Source organism: Hyalella azteca, unplaced genomic scaffold (genome assembly GCF_000764305.2).
Source record: "Hyalella azteca isolate HAZT.00-mixed unplaced genomic scaffold, Hazt_2.0.2 contig7568, whole genome shotgun sequence".
NCBI classification, from domain to species: domain Eukaryota; kingdom Metazoa; phylum Arthropoda; class Malacostraca; order Amphipoda; family Hyalellidae; genus Hyalella; species Hyalella azteca.
Genome location: NW_025937690.1, coordinates 36,867 through 56,592, shown reverse-complemented (window position 1 = coordinate 56,592; position 19,726 = coordinate 36,867). Strand labels below are relative to the sequence as shown.

At 40.0% G+C, this 19,726-nt stretch overlaps 1 protein-coding gene across 1 annotated transcript in view; it reads right to left on the bottom strand.

Annotated features, from left to right (window-relative positions):
• Nucleotides 1–5,278, bottom strand: part of LOC108681903 (hemicentin-2) — a 91,962-nt gene extending 86,684 nt beyond the window's left edge. Inside the window, exon 1 of the mRNA XM_018170984.2 lies at nucleotides 4,995–5,278. Coding sequence (XP_018026473.1) covers nucleotides 4,995–5,028 — 34 coding nt within the window. The 5' untranslated portion in view covers nucleotides 5,029–5,278. The remainder of the gene's footprint in view (nucleotides 1–4,994) is intronic.
• Nucleotides 5,279–19,726: the final 14,448 nt, after the last annotated feature.

The following is a 19,726-nucleotide window of genomic DNA, read 5'->3' as shown; positions in this document are numbered from 1 at the left end:
AGACTCGCTAGCTAACATGCGCAACGACAATGTTGAAGAATCGTCGGATGTCGATGAACAAAATGAAAAACCATAAAAGGACTACCTTTTTTATTGAAGCATAAGTTGTGGTTAACTATGTGCAAAATACATCTTCGAGTTATACAGCCGAGACAGCGAACGTCTAACTAGTAGACGGTAGCTGGGGCACTGCTGGACGTCAGAAGACGGGTAGACGGAGGATGAGGGAGTGGATTTTAGACAAGCAGGTGGGAGCTGGGGGACTGAGCTACTGAAGAGGGGTGGGAGGGATGAGGAGGAAGGGGGGAGAGAAGCTCCTGGCGAAGAGAAAGGTTGGAGGAGCTTACCTTCTGCGGCCCCAAAAGAGAAAGCTGTTCCTGAGCAGCCAATAGTGAACAGCAGCCGCGCAGGACCTAGACGGTGAAATGTCAGCCTTCGACAAGCAAAAGATATCAGAAGAAACGCAGGATATGTTCCCAACTGGAAGAACAACTCTGGAATATTGAAGTGGATATTCGTCTCTGAAGATCTTGGTCGGCTGTCAATCTGGTTGACGAAAATTATTTATTACAGTAACAACGGTGTCATTGAGATCAAGGGTTTCTTCTAAGTACTTTATTTTTGATATTAATTATTGCAGTTATCGTGAAAAAATTGATATGAAAGCGTATTTCTGAGTAAGCTGACAACGGAGATCGACTGTCACAGCGCTTTAAGATAAATGAAGCTTTCCTAAAAACGTTAACAGTTTATTCCCGTAATACAGTTATTTTCGTTCAACAAAGCTAAACAAAGGTAGCCGTTAGTACTAAACATCTGCCCGTACTTAAGCTTATCAGTTAGCTGCGAAACAACAGAACGGGCAAGCAGCTGCCTACATCTTCGAAACTTAACAAAATATTTCTTTAAAAAACCGCATGCACTTTCACCCTGATTAACCTGTTAGGGATATTCAAAAGAATACACAGAAATATAAGAAGGGAGATATGGTTGTTACTGAAGAAGCAATTCGTTAAAAATAAGAAGAAATTTATTTCACCTGACGAGATAATCCACTTCTCTGAGGCCCACTAAGAAAACGTTGAATAATTATTCCGAAATTATACTGATAAATGGAGAAGCTTGGGAGTAAAATACTTAAATGAGAGAAATGGGATTACTGATTTTAATCAGTAACTTCCCTATATTAAAATAAATAAATATACAGGGTACATAAACAACAGATTCCAGTTACATTCCGACCCTTGGATTAGCATTGTAGATCTCAGACGTCAACTTCACTTATCCATAATTCAAGTTGAAATACGGACGGATGAACCAGCAGCGGTACCGTACGTCACTTTGGCTGTCAGAACAATGAAGAACGAATCAAAGGTACGAGTAGACTCGAGTCGACTACATCAGGGAAAAAATATCGGCACAGAAGTTGTCAGTCAAAGTACACTTTGGCTGTCAGAACAATGAAGTAAGAATCAAAAGTATGAGTAGACTCGAGTCGACTACATCAGGGAAAAAATATCGGCACAGAAGTTGTCAGTCAAAGTACAATAGGAAAGCAGGGCACCCGCATGAGAGCTGCGACGCATGGTGGGAATTCGTTGACTTCGTTTGTCATTGTACTCACGAAAATGATAGATTCGTAAGCCACGAACGAGAGATTCGCAGGCTCAAGGTAGACTAAAGCTAAAATTATGATCAAAATCCAAGAAAATTTGAAACACTCGCAGAATACAAAATTACTCAAAAGTGAGCTATGGGAAAAGTTCACATTGAATACAATTAAATACGAACAACAGAACATTACTAAATATCAAGTTAAGAATAAAATAAAATTCAACAGTAAACTACTCTTTTACAATTAAATTATAATTTATTAAATAATATAGCCTTCAAAGAAAACGTTAATCGAAAAAAGAACTGAGATTGTAAATTGCAAAGCAAGCCAGAACGCCGACACTGCAAAGTTTGCAACGTCAGCAGCACATTAGCTCGCCGAAGCCAAGGCACAACAGTGCATATTGCTATGTGCGCAGCACATAGCATATGCGCTACACACAACTAAGTCAGGCTACACACAACATAGCAACACTCAACTAAGGCAGGATAAACGAAACTCTGCTGCTGGTAGGAAAATATCAGCATCAGGCTTCACTTCTTTGAACTCTCACTCATCATGTAGAGACTAATCCAAAATACTTGAATGCTATTAACTAAATTCTTTTGCAAACATCACTCTTTTTCCGGCACGAAATACACGCGAATCTGGGCCGTCACTGATTGTCTGCCAGAGTTACGAACTAGTAACTATTCTCTATAGTACGGCCCCTGAGAAGAAAGTAAATTTATAAATGAAAACGAGCGCGCAGGTGCAGATTAGGTGTCGTGAAGGACAAGAAGCGTGTGTGTTCACTGAAGCAGAGCAAAACCTGAAGTCCAGCCGACCCGAGACTGCCTTTGGCTGGATACTCACAAATAACTTGAATGGTCGTAAATGGTTCGGTTACATTATCTTAGGTTACAACATGTATGATTGAATGGCGGAGCTCTTACGAAACCGCACAAGGAATGCTATAGACGACTTTAATATTAGGTAGAAGTTGACATTTTTAGCACAAGCAAATCAATTAGGAATTATCACCATACCGCAAAATAATCTGCTAATAAATTTAACCAGAACGAAGTCTATCAATCGACACTAATGAATGTTGCAATCAAGATATACACATCCATTAAATTCATGCTTTACCTAACAGGGATGAATGATAGCGGATCGAACTATTATTGCAAGGATTTACTAATTGGCGCAGGCACGAGTTTTTTTTCGGGGTTAAAACTATTCTAATTGATCAACACCATTCAAATTATTCCAAGCCACTTACATTATTCAAAGATATTTAAATTATAAAAATGCTTTTAAATTATTTAATTCAATTTTAATGGATCAACCCCAAAATACCATAACTACTTTCAAGTACACTCGTCCTATAATCATGGTCCCATGGTATATTATTTATACCCCGCGTGGCGTTTCCTTGGCGCCTGCGAAGGGGACAGCGATTTCCGCTGATATCGAAGCGTTTCCTCACTTCCCGCAGAACTTTAGTTTCTGGGAACAGTTTTAGTGATTTAGACTACAAATTATTTGATAAATCCAAGAGAAATGGTATGAAATTCTTTCATCTAGGCCAGAGAACCGGAATGAAATTTTGGATCTTCATTGCAAAGCTAGCATGAAATTTACTAATATACATTAAAGAACTGGTAAACAATTGATTGTAATACAGAACCGTACTTGACGCGTCCGCCCGTATATCGACGAGTAACACGACAAGCCTAGTTTTGATTTGGAACCATTTAGCCCTAAGTTCGGCCCATTTCAGGGCTACGTCTCCTAACCGCAATCGGTACACTGGCACCAAACACTTCGCCCGGGTACATTTAGTTCTTTACCACCAGAAATAAGAGATGATGTAGCATTTAGTGATATTTAGTAACATTTAGATGTATATAGTTCCGTTTGCGCACGGAACTCGCACTTATTCAGATAAATTCATGTTCAGCAACATCCTANTTAGTGATATTTAGTAACATTTAGATGTATATAGTTCCGTTTGCGCACGGAACTCGCACTTATTCAGATAAATTCATGTTCAGCAACATCCTACTCAAGTCCAAAGGAGTACCTATTATTAAGTTGTTAGGTCTAGAAATAAAGTAAAAAATGTTAGGTGTTAATTTAAGATAATTATTCCCTGATGTTCCTACTTGTCACAACTAAACGCAGGATGCACCGCTACACCGGAGCGTATCGCGTCTAGGGGCGAGTGTACCAAGCGAACTTGGGAGCCGGTTACTAGGCGAACATTTTATCACTAAATAACAACGGTCATCTAAAGCGGAGTCAATTCATAATTTCTAAATTGAAAATACCGTAGACATTTCTGCGTCGAAAAATTAAAAAAACTAGGCGAACATTTTATCACTTAAGAACAACGTTCAGCTACCGACGAAGTCAATTCATAATTTCGAAATTAAAAATACCGTAGACATTTCTCCTTCGAAAAATTGACTTCGTCCGCGCGATAAAGCCTGGTGATGAAATAAATTAAAATCATTGTAAATTAGCCTGATTTTTTCGTAGTCCAGCCGAGCTCTTAAATAAATCTCAAAGTCTCGTGAACAAACTTTACAACCAGGATGAAATCACATGACAGGATTAGCAAATATCAGGAAATGGTAACATCTCAAAATTAAAAAATTGACATGGCAAATATAATAATACCGTCAAATTTTTGATGCATCAAATCAAGTTTATTCTTGCCTTCAAGTAGAAATGGGGGCATCGCAACAGCGGTTAAATCGAACTCGGTCGGGTTACGCTAATGGAGGTCGTAAGTCTGAGATTACCGAGTCCGAAACTTCGCGCTAAGTGGTAAGGGGGCGTAAGCCTCGTCCTGGAAGATTAAGTGAATCAAAAAAGATTCTCTAGTGAATCTAAGCCTCGATCGTCCTCAACGATTAATTCCACCTCGCACCACGGTGGGCTTGCTATTCCAAGGCTCGTCATATAGGCTCATAGCCTAGTCCAGCCGTCTTATTTCGTGAAATAAAAACGAGTAAATTAGATAATTATAAAGTCTAGGCCTGTAGGAGTGCGCACTACGCAATGATAAGAAGTTGTCGTCTAAACCAAACTCCAGCTGGGTTGTGCATTAAAACGAGTGTGTTTATTTTGATGCAACTGAAAATAAGGACACTCTTATATTCTAAATTCCAAAACGGCAAAACCTAGGGTTTTGTTCGGTTTGGGCTTGATAGGCCTACCCCGACTACGAATGTGGTTGGGGTATCAATTTATGAGTAAATCAAGGATATTGCGATCATTGCATGTTGAAATGATGTTAATTCAACTGACTAAAAAAAGCTTAATTAATGAACATACATTATTTAATCATTACTCACACTAATCTTGGCCTTTAAAGGAATATACTCACCTAGAAGTAGAAGTGAAGAAAATATCCAACTCATGACGGAAGATGACAATGTTTTATCCCACCATTGGGCAGCTAAAAATGTGCTTTCACTTCAAATTCACTCAAAAATATCCACAGTTAAGGCGTAAGAAGAACACGCACAATCCACTACAGGGTCGTTTTTATATCCACGTGTTTGTTCCCCAGTAACCCAGAACACGAGTCACACGGCAATGGCAGAGCAATGACACACACAACCTCTACCAACGGTCACTCGCTTCCAACTGACTGGGTTTTTCAAGAGCGAAGACTCGTTTCTGAGCTGAATCTCAGTTGCCAAGACGTCTTTTGTCTAAATATTTACACATCACAAACACACCTAGGATAACATCGTTGCATTTATTATTAGGAAAAAGTTGTGTGAATTTGTCAATCAGCCACACAAACAGGATTCTCAATATTTAAAACAGAATAATTATGAATAAAGCCTACTTGGCACCTCTTATAGTCGCACGGCCACGGTGTGGAGTCGTAGTAGAAATTAAGGCTACTCAAGCTACTACGCGCCGGCGCAAATGCAACAGATGTCTGCCGTCTGCACCACACCTGGATCTTTACGAAAACTTTTTGAATGAAAAGCAAACTTTGGCGGTCAGAATTAATCATGTTTTGTTTTAATTTAACCATGCGGGGATTTTTCCCTACATCTTTCAGTGATCGAAAATTACAATAATTTCCAATTTGATCCAGAAAATAGGAGAAAAATTTATTTTTTCAAATGACTTGATACTGGAATAAAAAATTAAGCATTCCTACAAATCATTGACAGCGATCAGTTTGAAATGTACTTCTGACAGCACAGTTCTAGTCCCTATTTATTAAATTTCCAGCCCACTTCCAGCGCAGACCACTCAACCCTCCAGCCCACACCGAACGTAGACCACTCAACCCTCCAGCCCACTCGGAGCGTAGACCACTCAACCCTCCAGCCCACTTCCAGCGCAGACCACTCAACCCTCCAGCCCACTCGCCGCATAGACCACTCAACCCTCCAGCCCACTCGGCGCGTAGACCACTCAACCCTCCAGCCCACTCGGAGCGTAGACCACTCAACCCTCCAGCCCACTCGCAGCGTAGACCACTCAACCCACCAGCCCACTCTGAACGTAGAGCACTCACCCCTCCAGCCCACTCGCCGCATAGACCATTCAACCCTCCAGCCCACTCGCCGCATAGACCACTCAACCCTCCAGCCCACTGGGCACGTAGACCACTTAACCCTCCAGGCCACTCGGAGCGTAGACCACTCAACCCTCCAACCCACTCGGAGCGTAGACCACTCAACCCTCCAACCCACTCGGCGCGTAGACCACTCAACCCTCCAGCCCACTCGGAGCGTAGACCTGTCTCTTATACACATCTAGATGTGTATAAGAGACAGGCGCAGACCACTCAACCCTCCAGCCCACTCGGAGCGTAGACCACTCAACCCTCCAGCCCACTTCCAGCGCAGACCACTCAACCCTCCAGCCCACTCGCCGCATAGACCACTCAACCCTCCAGCCCACTCGGCGCGTAGACCACTCTACCCTCCAGCCCACTCGGCGTGTAGACCACTCAACCCCCCAGCCCACTCGCAGCGTAGCTAGACCACTCAACCCTCCAGCCCACTCGCAGCGTAGACCACTCAACCCACCACTTTCAACACACACTCATCAAGAAGCTTTATGTTGCATGATATATTTTTCTTTCTTGTCCATGACACTTGTTATATTTTTCTGAAATAATTAGTTATTTTTGTGAATTATTAGTAAATGTAAATTGCCAATAAAATACCATATATTCAATCAGGCCAAATTGATCTTGAGAACAATGAACACTTACACGCTTGAGAAAAATGCAACACTTTAATTATTTTTCAATTATACAAATATTATTTATTATACAAATTAACACAAAAACAACTTGAGTTGAGGACAACTATCGCCCACTTAACACAGAAACAACTTAAGTTGTGGACAAATGTCAACAACTCAAACGTTGCACTTTACGCACAGCAAACTTGCTGCATGCCCTTCACATTTATTTATAATACATGAAGAGTCCAATAAACAACAACAAAAAAATAAATTTATTTTTTCAAAAGAAATGAGCGAGTACTAAAGATGAGTAAAAAACATTGCGTGACGAGTGTTCATTCATCTGATCTGTCATTGATCATATCTAATACTATATACTAGTACGAGAATAGTATGGATCTACTGTTCTAGCTCATGCCTTCGTAGTAAAATACATTAACGGAAATACACAATTTTTGCCTCCAAGACGTTACAAAGTTTTGAAATTTTTATTTAATACACGACGGGAAAATGAAATCAACTTGAAATAATTGACTTTCTGTGTGTTTGAGAAGGACTCAAGCAGCCGTGCTTGACAGCCAAACATTTGCAGTGGGGCAGACCAAACAAGAGTGGCCTCCCAACATCAAACATTTCCAGAGGACTTGGGCTGAATTTTCAGCTGGGGCTTTGAGAGGAAGTTGACCATTAAAATGGACGTGAGAGCAATGTCAACATTGACCGAGAAAATATCATACAGAAACTCTTCGATCACCGATGGTCTTCGATGATTTTTGATTCGTTATCATATTAAATATTCAACGTTGAACAGTACATTGCTCTAAATAAAGAGCAATGTACAATGCTCTCATTGTGCATTGCTCTAAAAGTGTTTCATGCATGGGGACATGTTTAAAGTTCAACCAATAGAAGCGATAAATGATGAGTAACGCTAATTTGAATCATCTGATCTTCTATTACATTTACATGCAGTATACGAGCCAGCTTGAAAAAAGTGATAAATTGACACATAGTAATGGCATTTACGTTGAAAAATCTAATTCTTACAACCTTTGCATTTTCGTTACTACCATCTTATTAAAATTCTTCATAAAATTATAGTGTCATCTTATGTAGCAATCTTCTCGTATTTTATTCGTATTAAAACTGAAATGTCGTAAGAGATTTTTTCCGTGTGAGGATGTGCGGTAAAATAATCTGCTTGCCCGCCAAGCAGCTTGTATGCCTGCGCCTGTCTACCAACTGTCGTCGTGCGTGAGGAAGCGAGGTCAGGGGAGGGGGAACGCGAGTTGCTTCGTTAGAAATCACACTAGAGTCTACAATTATAAGAATTGGTTTTTCATAACTGGATGGAAGATTCTTGGAGTCAGAAGCACTTCCCAGCCTGATTTCTGTCAACTAATAATAATGATACTTGATTATTTTTTCCAGAGGCAAGTCGTTGGCCCGAATCCAATAACTGGGCAGACGATCCTTAACCAAGTCATCCATTGCCAGGCTGAAAGCTGGAACTATTCGTGGCTTCTGATCCAGGCTACGCGACCAGCCACATTGTATTCGATCGATCCTTCATTTCAGATCCAAGTGGCGGCCAACCTAAAAGTTTGAGATCTGTTCTCCATCCCAGATGCACGATGACGACCTAACCTAACCTAACCCTAACATATTGGGACTTTTCATTCAAGTTCCAAGTGGCGCCCAGCTCCAACGTGTAGGGTCTATCCTTTATTCCAGCGCCAAGTGACGCCCAACCCCAACGCGTAGAGTCTAACCTCCCCAGGTCCAGGTGGCGAACAACCCCAACTTGCAGGGTCTGTCGTTGATTCCAGATCCACGTGACGACTAACCCTAAAACATAGGGCCTATCCTTTATTCCAGATCCAAATGGCGCGGCCATGCAGCGTCTGTCGGACCCGACAGCTGGCAACCGTGATCCGGACGCCCGGCTGACCATCCGGAAATGTGTCAGAAATCCGAGTGGGAGGGGGAACGCGAGTTGCTTCGTTAGAAATCAACACTAGAGTCTACTATTATAAGAATTGATTTTCATAACTGGATGGAAGATTCGTGGAGTTAGAAGCACTTCCCAGCCTACTAACCCAGAAGCACTTCCCAGCCCTTCCCTGTCAACTAATAATAATGATACTTGATTATTTTTTCCAGAGGTAAGTCGTTGGTCCGAATCCAATAACTGGGCAGACGATCACTCAACCTATAATATACCAAGTCATCCATTGCCAGGCTGGAAGCTGGAACTATTCGTGGCTTTTGATCCAGGCTACGTAACCAGCCACATCGTATTCGGTCGATCCTTCATTTCAGATCCAAGTGGCGGACAACCTTAAAGTTTTGGGTCAGTCCTTCATTCCAGAGACACAATGACGACCTAACCTAACCCTTAGCACATATAGGGACTTTCCGTACAAGTTCCAAGTGGCGCCCAGCTCCAAATTGTAGAGTCTTTTCATTCAAGTTCCAAGTGGCGCCCAGCTCCAAAATGTAGGGTCTATCCTTTATACCAGCAAGAAGTGGCGCCTAGCACCAACGTGCAGAGTCTAACCTCCCCAGGTCCAAGTGGCGAACACCCCCAACTTGCAGGGTCTGTCCTTTATTCCAGATCCACGTGACGACTAACCCTAAAACGTAGGGCCTATCCTTTATTCCAGATCCACGTGACGACTAACCCTAAAACATAGAGGTCTATCCTTTATTCCAGATCCTAATGGCGCGGCCATGCAGCGTCTGTCGGACCCGACAGCTGGCAACCGTGATCCGGACGCCCGGCTGACCATCCGGAAATGTGTCAGAAATCCGAGAAGGGCATAATTTTTTACGAAGGTCCGGCCCAAGTGAGGTGCGTTTTTGTTTGTTCGGCGCTTCTTTACCTCATTAGAGGAAAAACGTTAAAAGTGTAAAGATCAAAAGTTCTCTTTTCTTCTTAAGGTAATTAGGCAGAAAGTTACTAATATATACTGAAACTAAATTAAAAGTTAATTGCATTTTCGAAAAAAAATAATACAAAATTTTCGGTTTTTACTTTTCCCCTGTAAAATTCAAAACCGAACATTGCTTTGACAGCCATATTTCATGTAAAGAAAATGCAAAACAGTGTTAAAAATTTACTCAAAGTTTAGTGCACAAATCTGTGTGTTTGATTATTTGCAGATATTATTAATAGTCACGCAATTTACTAAAAGGCCTACAGGCTGGAGCCAACATTCATGCATGCCAAGGCCTGCAAATAGTAAGTAAGAGATTATAAATCTAATTGGTATGCGCGGACATTATCCTCAACAGGAATTCATGCTTAGCCTAAATTAAAATTAACCTTAATCGAAGGAGCGGATAAAATTTAGCGATACATTACACTTTAAATTTGGTTTAACTTAGACAAATCCGCCATCTTGGAAAAAGAGACTTATTGATTGTTTCTATGCCCGTGACCAAGAAACTTTATTTCGTGCACAACCCAAGTTAATTTCGGGTGTTGAAATCAAGAGAAATTGTTCTACTTGGAAATTTACTTCAAAACATTGGGTATAATGAATTTACAAATATTATATTGGTCATTATAATGGATTAATCCAACTAATATATTGGTGGTATAATGAATAAACAAGTATTATATTGGTGAATGATGAATTAATGTAAGTAATATATTGGTGCGCACGAGTAAGCACCCCCAAGCATCACTCGTGAATGCATGGGTGAACATCTGTATTTGAACATTGCGTGCTGAGTATGCTGAGTACAAACTTTAGTGGTTATTTTTGCTACACAGTTTTAACGATGAAAGAAGACGTGAATAGTCTTAACGTTATTTAATTGTGAAATTATTCTTAATTTATGTATGCAATTAATTTATTCAGAATCATCGATAAGTCAGCAATGATTGCACGAACAAGAGACAGGATCCATCATCTCTTAAAACTCATTTAGTTGCAAGGAAAAGTTTACCTTCACGTGAAATAATTTTAACATGCTGGTAATCACATTTACGAGTACATTGTTGAATAACTATAACTAATAACTATAACTCCAGTAAACAATTTAACACCAAATTCAACCTAGATAGCGAATTATTTTAAACATGCTGGACCAGAGTAAGAGGAACTCTACAACATCCATGTAAAAGCTTTTCACTTTATCATCATAGAAATTCCATCTCTAAATGCCTGCTCAGTTGTCTCGCGGCAATGATGCTGCGACGAAATATAGTCTTCTAAAGAAAATGAGATGCGGCAAAGGCGGGTTTTAAGCAGACTCTCTGATGCATGTGTGGTTCTCGAGCTGTATAAAGAAGAAGTAATCTTCAGGGCTCAACTTCCAAGGAACAGGCAGTCTTAGGAGAAGCTATGGGCACACAATATGCCTTGGCACGCTCTCGCTGCAACCCATACCTCCCGGTTGGCAGGTTGACCCAAGGATTGGGTTAATCGGTCTCTTGTTCCACGCCGGCAACGAGGCATTAAAATTTTAACATCTTCTTTACCGGCAGAAAATGTGACTCAAATGCAAATTACGTCCCAGAGAGTACATCTTTAAACATGGACTCGCACGGCCGCCCTCCACTGCAGTCATTTACGTGGCACCGTCCATCCTTACCTACAACCAAAAAAATTAATCAGACTTTGTTCAAATAGCGAAGAGCTTTTGACCTTATATGGGTCATCTTGACCCAGTTTAATTTGAAAAAAGGATGTATCAGCGGTGCATGACGCAAGTGAATGACAGTTCTATTAGGACAACAAGATCCATCCGTTTTTCTGCGTGTATATAATGTCTGCTACTCCGATGTAGGCTGGATGGTCTGCATGGCACACGACCGGTACGAAGTGTTGCTGTTATGCTTCTTGTCTTCCCTGGGTATTATGGTTAGCAAATTTATGTTCAAGTGCTTGGTGAAGACAATTGTTCAATTAATTTTTCAACTGCATGAAGAACACGAATATCACATGTTCAAGTGTTTGGGGAATATAAATTTCATTTGTTCTACTGCTTGGTGAATACAAATGCTCAACTTCTTGAGCAATACAATATCGAATGATCAACTGCTGAGTGAACACGAACATCATATGTTCATCTTCTATTTATCTATGGATATCATGAGTTCATCAGCTATTTCAACATAATTTTAATATGCTCAATATCTTGGCAAACACGAATTTCATATGTTCAACAGCTTATAGTGAACACAAATATCACATGTTCACCTGATCGATGAACACGAATATCAAATATGTGAGTACTTGTGGAACACAAATGTTCAACCACTCTGTTGACATGAATATAAATTTTTCAACAGATTTGGTAGCATCAGTATTAAACAATTTAGCGTACACAAATGTTCAAGTGCTTGGTGAACACAATTTATCGCGTGGAAGGCATTTTTCAGAACTTCGGCACCCTAAATTAATTGAGACACTTTTTCTGAAGTAACTTCGTCAAAAATGGCAAAAAAATCTCACAGAAATAGGTATGGATATTCGAATATGCAGCTGAATTTACCAATTTCAACGATAATTTCTACAGTGTCATGAAACCCGTCATTTAAATAATTTCAAAATCACCCACATGAATCTACTAAAAATGATAAATTGGCAGCCTTATAAATTTCGAATCTCTATTATTTTCTAAACCCGAAGTTGATCTCCATCCATCCGTCCCAATTCACCTCTTGTTCGGCCACTATAACACACAGCAAAGTGAGCTAGCTATGACTTCTAGACTTCAACCATAACCGTAAATCAGAATAGCCCTCATCCTTGAGTGATTTTCATGTCCGATTGACGGTGTAATTGAATACTAAACTTCAGAGGTAGAAAACGCTGTAAAAAACGGTGGTTTAGGCAGAGCTATTAAGCAATTTGCCCGTTAACATTGCGGTTGCGAAGTGCTTCCATTTTCTTCTTGGAAGAGAGCCGAGACTGGTTTGCATCGCCAGCTTATCGTTTGACAACTCCAACGCCGTGTCTCGGAAGAAGACAACTCCAACGCCGTGTCTCGGAAGATGACAACTCCAACGCCGTGTCTCGGAAGAAAACAACTCCAACGCCGTGTCTCGGGGCCAGACGCCAAGAAATGTAGTCTTTATCTTGGCTACTCACCAACCATCGCTATTAAGGTTCGTATTTATTTAACAAACCTGCGGAATTGAGACTAAAAATTTTTCCATCGGAAGAAGACAACTCCAACGCCGTGTCTCGGAAGAAGACAACTCCAACGCCGTGTCTCGGAAGAAGACAACTCCAACGCCGTGCCTCGGAAGAAGACAACTCCAACGCCGTGTCTCGGGGCCAGACGCCAAGAAATGTAGTCTTTATCTTGGCTACTCACCAACCATCGCTATTAATGTTCGTATTTATTTAACAAACCTGCGGAATTGAGACTAAAAATTTTTCCACTTGAACAAATCAAATTCACTGCTACATTCATCATAAATGTAAATAAATCAAGAAAATCTGACATATTTACTTCTGTATCCAACGAAAGCTTTTACTCAACAAAAAATGAAGCCTCCATAGGAGCAACTATAGGCCCTGAAGTCGACCTGCGCGTGCATAGCATTTCTATTGGTGAAGCTCATAAACGACATCATTTACACTATAAAGCTTCATTAAGCGACTTTTATGGTATGAAAGGACTTTTAGATCCTGAATGGAAAATATTAAATATTCTCGGCAAGGCCTATAAAATCTTACGCTAAAGCCATAACGTCCATCTTCACTTCTTTACGATGACTCCAGTGGCCGTGCATGCTGCTCATGATGCTGGTCATAAAGCACATAAGGTTGAGCAGACACACGATGTCATTAGATAGTCTTGAAGAACGCGCAGCCTAGCACCGACTCCGTCCGCAACACAGATGTTCATCGGCTACAGCAACCGGTTCCTCGAGCCAGGTTCTGTCCAGCCTCATCGCTGGAGCGCAGGTCCGATCAGCCTACTTGGAGAGCGGGTCTGGGTAGCCTTCTTGAAGCACAGGTCTACTCAGTTTTCTTGGAGCGCAGATCCAAGTTCTAACCATTGAACTTGGTGTGCGGGTCTAACCAACAAACTTGGAACGCAGATCTTCCCAACAAAGTTGGAGCGTGGATCTAACAACAAACTTGGAGAGCGGGTCCACCAAAAAATTTGTGTAAGAGTGTAACTAACCAATAAACTCAGTGCGCGGGTCTAGAAAACAAGCTTGGAGCACGGGTCTACCCAACGAACTTGAGCGTGATTCAGCCCAGCCAGACCAGGCTCTAGCCTGACCTGGGTCTAACAACTTTCAAGGAGCAAGAGTCTGAACGTACAACTTCGAGTGCGGTTTGATCCTTCAGCCTGCAAGACGGGACGGGCAACTAGCCTTTCCATATGAGCGGCTAGGACGAGCCTTTTTCGAGCGAGACTCCAACCTGCCTTCATGAAATGCGGCTTTAATAACTTGTAAATTATTCTCCCTCATAAATTTCCAAAATGTTTGAGAAATATTGAAATGCAACTTTTCTGGCACCCAATAACCCTCACACCTCAGGCCCGATAACATGTAAACTTTAACTTACATAGACGTTTTTACGGCATGGGAAAATTAAAGTTGAATTAAGTAACAATAAAAACTGGAGCAGGGACAGTACAATATGGAATAGTTTATCACATAATCCTTTCCAGAACACGAATATGGCTGAAATAAAAGGCGCCCATGAGTAGCACATAAAAGAGGGTTAATGTAGGAAATGGCAAACAAAAATGTAACAGAATATTCGCTACACTGATTGCTCTAGATACGAAATTCTCTACCCTATGATATAATTTCCAGTCCAAACAAGCTTTCATCAAATATTCCAATCCTCGGGTCATCGCAGTTTCAGAATATGAACAATATTTATATCTAAAGATATAACTACAACCGGCAGGTTTGGAAGTCTCTTGCTAGGAGCTGTTGACCGGTCAACGTCATTGCTTGGATAACAAACTGGTTGGTCCCTTACTATATGGTGCCTACACTTGAACGTACAACGAAGCCATTAACAAATTCGCTCCTAAACTTAAAAATTAATTGAAATAAGTTAGACTCATTCGACACTATATTCACAGGACAAGTTAACAATAACAACTCTCATACATAGTTCTATGAAAAGAACAAATATATGTTTACTGGAACATTTTAATATTTGCCGACCGAAAACACGCATCAGTCGCAACGTACACGTAAATAGCGCGTGGCCACGTAGTACGAGAATTAGTCAAGGGTCACATTTCAAGTTACGACCAGCCGAACCTGAACATATATTCGCTGACCATTGTATGGTGATGAGCTCACATGATACTTGGGGTGTCGAAGTCTGGTTTGGTTCGGAGGGTGAGAATGGATGGTTCACGCGTGATACACAACATGCAGTATTCTCGTTTATGCACCACGAGCTCAAGATATACAACTGGGGGATGATTTCTGGATGCTCTAGAATGCGAGAAACCTGATTTTATATCCCAGTGCTTATAGTTAGCATTGCTCTGAGCATTGGTGGTTCAAAGAGCATCATTATAAATTTATTATAATGATCTCTGGAAGTTTCACTTTATATGTTGCAATGCACATGCATACTCTTCAATAATATAAGGCTCACGGCATCAACTGTTGAAGCTGAATATGCATCAGGCAATGAAGTCATGTTTCACGATATAATAAAAATATTCTTTAAAGATCTTCTTGAAGTAATTGTTGTTTTTCATGTTTTTCATATCTCAAATGAAGATATAAAAAAAATCTCAGAACATTAACGCTCATTTCTTCTTTCAACGTCTGCTCAGAAATTCGTATTTAAGAATATATGGAACAATATGATTCACAATAAAGCTAATAGTTAACTGGATTAAGGTAAAATTTCTCAATACGTTTTTATAGTTAGCATTGCTCTGAGCATTGGTGGCTGAAGGAGAAATCATCACAAATTTACTATAATAATTTCTTCAAGTTTCACTTTATGTTGCAATGTACATACACTTCAATACTGAGGCACACGGCATCAATTCTGTTAAAGCAATGACATCATGTTTCATGATATAATAAAATATTATTTTGAAGATCTTGAAGTTGTTTCTCATGTTTTTCATATCTCTAATAAAGATGTAAAAAATCTCTGAACATTAACGCTCATTTCTTCTTGCCACGCGTGCTCAGAAATTCGTATTTAAGAATATATGGAAGAATATGATTCACAATAAAGCTAATAGTTAACTGGATTAAGGTAAAATTTCTCAATACGTTTGCAGACTTGACCTCATCTGGACGTAAGACTAAAAAAGTTTCAAAAGACTGCATGAGACCAAAGTTTCATTCCCACAGTTTCGCGGCAGCATGCGGTGTGGTTTACAAAGCTCATAAGAGGCTCGTGTAAACACTGAATCCAAGTCTGTTCACAGCAGTACAAACAGCCCAGGGCTGTGGGAATATGCACGGTATCATTGTACTCTGGCATTGTAATCCGCACAGTAGTCGAAACAAAGAAAAAAATTGTTTGCCAGTTAATCAGTATTGGCAACTCTTAGGCGCAACCTAGAGTAATAACATTGTTTTATATCATACTGCTTGAAACAAAAACAAAATAATTCCAACGAAACATTCTTGTGCTGTATTATAATCTGAAGGGAACGAATACAATATCATTGACCGGTGTACAAAGAACGCTGCTTTACAGCTTGTGTGCCCCCGACAGTATCGCTAGCAGCCCATCCTATACTCCGGCAGAAAAACAATACCCACAGCACCTCAGCACAGCAAGGAAACAATATCATCTCGACGAGAACAATAGACGGAACACAATAACTAAACAGTGGCATCTTAGAGCTCTGATCGAGGGGCGCGGTGCCACTTACCGTACAGAAAGTCTTAGAAGATTTATAGACGGCTTGTACTGACCGATGCTCGGCCACCGGTAAAACGCCTATAATTGCGGCAATAAGGCACTGTTTAGGTGGAGTGCCCGGTGTTTGAGGTTGTCTGACTGACGTGTGGATTGTAAGCGCATTTTGAAGCCTAATGAAGACGTCAATCAGAACCTCAGAGGCGTTCACAGGATTACCGTACTGCATTAGCTGGCTGAGGCAATGAGTGAAATAACAAGAAATCAGGATGTCGATATATATCTAGTGGTCTTTAGTATTGGAAGTTGAACTGGTATTCGACAGCTGTAAAATTTTCTAAATATCTGAAGTTAACCAGTATTATATAAATGCAACCGTTGTATTAACAGAAGCAGCTTTGAACATTAAGAAGTAACTACAAAAAGTAGATCTCGAAAGAAACTACGTACGCTCAAATTTTGCATTAACTGGTTATATGTAAGGTGTTCTTGACCAGAAAACAAATGCTCCTGTAGGGTCGTATATATCAATTATTATAGTTGTTATTTCGGAGAAATGAAGAATCACAAATTCCACTTTACATTCTGGATTCGTAAAAACTTTATACCGAAAAAAGTTAGAAATAAATACGATTTGAGTCAATACAAAATACGTGTTTCTTAAATTAACAATAAATTGTTGACCGTTGGCCACTGCAGACGCGTCTCGAATTTAGATCTTTTTGATCTGAGTTTATGAAGGTCTCGACTGCTCCGCCGTGGCCGACATGGGAGCAGGCATCCCTCACGCTCAGCTTATCTCGATGGCATGCAAATGCAGGAAAAATCGGGCAAACAACAGCCAAACAACAATACGAGACCAAACACAAACAATAGACGACGTCGAGCAAACAACGGGCGATGTGAACAAACACAGCAAGGACAAGGCATGGCCTCTCGCCCAACATGATCCCTGGTTGAGAGGTGAATCAACTCGCTTGTACATTCCAATAAAATCAGTTCAGATCGCCCGCTTGGTAAAGTATAATGTTCCTGAATACATTTATCTTTCGTTTTGCCTCCAAAGAGCAGAACTTTATTTTTCAAGTAAAACTGATCAAACCTTCTGGTCATTTTAGAGGCTGAAGAGTAAATCGCCTCGCTTGTACTCAAATGTAACAAATTCAGTTACTCCGTCTGTAAAAGTTTCATTTTCCGGAATCAATTTATTGTCTTTGTCTTTAATGATAGGAATTTCAATTATTAATTAAAATTGACAACACCTGCTGGTTATTTAACAGGCAATTTCCCCGAGTTCCGCAGGTCAAGATGTCATTGATTGCTCCCCCATAATTAGTGAACACAAAGAAAAAGTTTTCAAATTTCATGGCAATGTACTGTATAGAAATCTTAGTTTTTGAATTCACAATGTAGATGAGTAATGTGTCAAAATTCGAAATAGTTCAAAATTTTTAGAACAATTTTCTTTTCAGGTGGCATATTTCATAAGTTTTTTGAATCTTTTATATGAATGAAAGAGCGTACCCTTCTTGCGCGCGGTTATTATAGAAAGTACAGATACAATACAGCAAAACATCATTAATAATCATTATTGTTTTGTATTATTTCACCTGTCTTAGAACTGTGAATGTATGCATACCTTAGAACTTACTATTCAAATTATGTTACGTTCAGTAATTATTAAATGCGATTTACATCTTGAAATTCGTCTTGAAAAAAATTGACCTTGATGAGAGTATAATTGTTAATTCCAGGAAAGCAGTCATGGGGAAAAAATGCCATATGCAAAAAATGAATCCCATTTTACTTCCTAGGTACGAAGAAGTTACGTATTTAGTTCATGCATTGCGTTGCAAAAGTCCAAGATTCAAGATACACACATCCTATGCGTTATAAACATTATAGACATCCTATGCGTTATATATACATTATAGATGCAAAACACACGCAGTATGTGTCTTACACATACTAGCCATACATAATATACATACATTGTATGAGTTACATACATCCCAAAGGTATTATACACACGACTGAAAGCATTACTATTACCTGAATTTTGAATGTATTTTCAAAGTGAAATTTCTCAAAGTGTTTACGTTATCATGACTCGTTTCGAGAATATCCATCCATATTTACAACATGCACGCCTGGCAATCGAATTTCGGACAACAAAATTTAAATGTCACTCAACTTGAATAATATAATTTACTTTCTTTACTAAGTCAAGTACATATGTCGTATTTCCATTAATATACACACTAATAATTATTGTCAGATCTGAAATTTACCGTACGTTCATTAGACAAGTCCTGAAAATACAAGTTCGAGGTTACGACGATGTTAACAGTTTCTGAGCACAGACGCCAAGATGTTTTCTTTTAGCAGCCATAGCGAGGAAGACGTTGCAGAGAACCGCACGCAGTTTTTATGTTGCACATGTCAGACATTTTCTTACATGCGCGCTCCGTCCCTGCGACTTGCAGTTTAAGCGAGGAGTTGCTGAGCTTTCTTTTCCTGCCAAAGCTTGCAAATTAATGAATTCTTTCGACAAAAGCCAATGTAATTCCTACCTAAATTATATCATCAGTCGTGGCCGATGAAGGCTAAGTCCAATCGACACGATAAAATATACTGAACGTGTTAACTTCACGAAGAAATTACAAAAGTTATTTTCCAAATATCCTCTAAAATGTATCTGTAGTGTGAAAAATTTTTCAAGTGACTGGTAAACTGTACTGACAAAAATACGCTTGAAAAATAACTGAAATTTATGGAGAAAAAACCTTCGAGCAATAACTATTTCTCAACAACGAGCAACAACAACTAACTATTTACTGATGAAATTGGGTGTACTACTTTTCAAGTGTACTAGTATGCTTGTTTGTTTTGTGGCCTTACTTGCTAGAGCTTCAGATCGAGCCATCTCGCGTCGAATGTCGCTTTGGACGTCATGGAATGAGATTTGGGTCCTTCATATATGTATCGAGGTGCATTGTGATGTACACAATGCACCTCAAACATGTGATGTACATGCACTGGAGTGCAT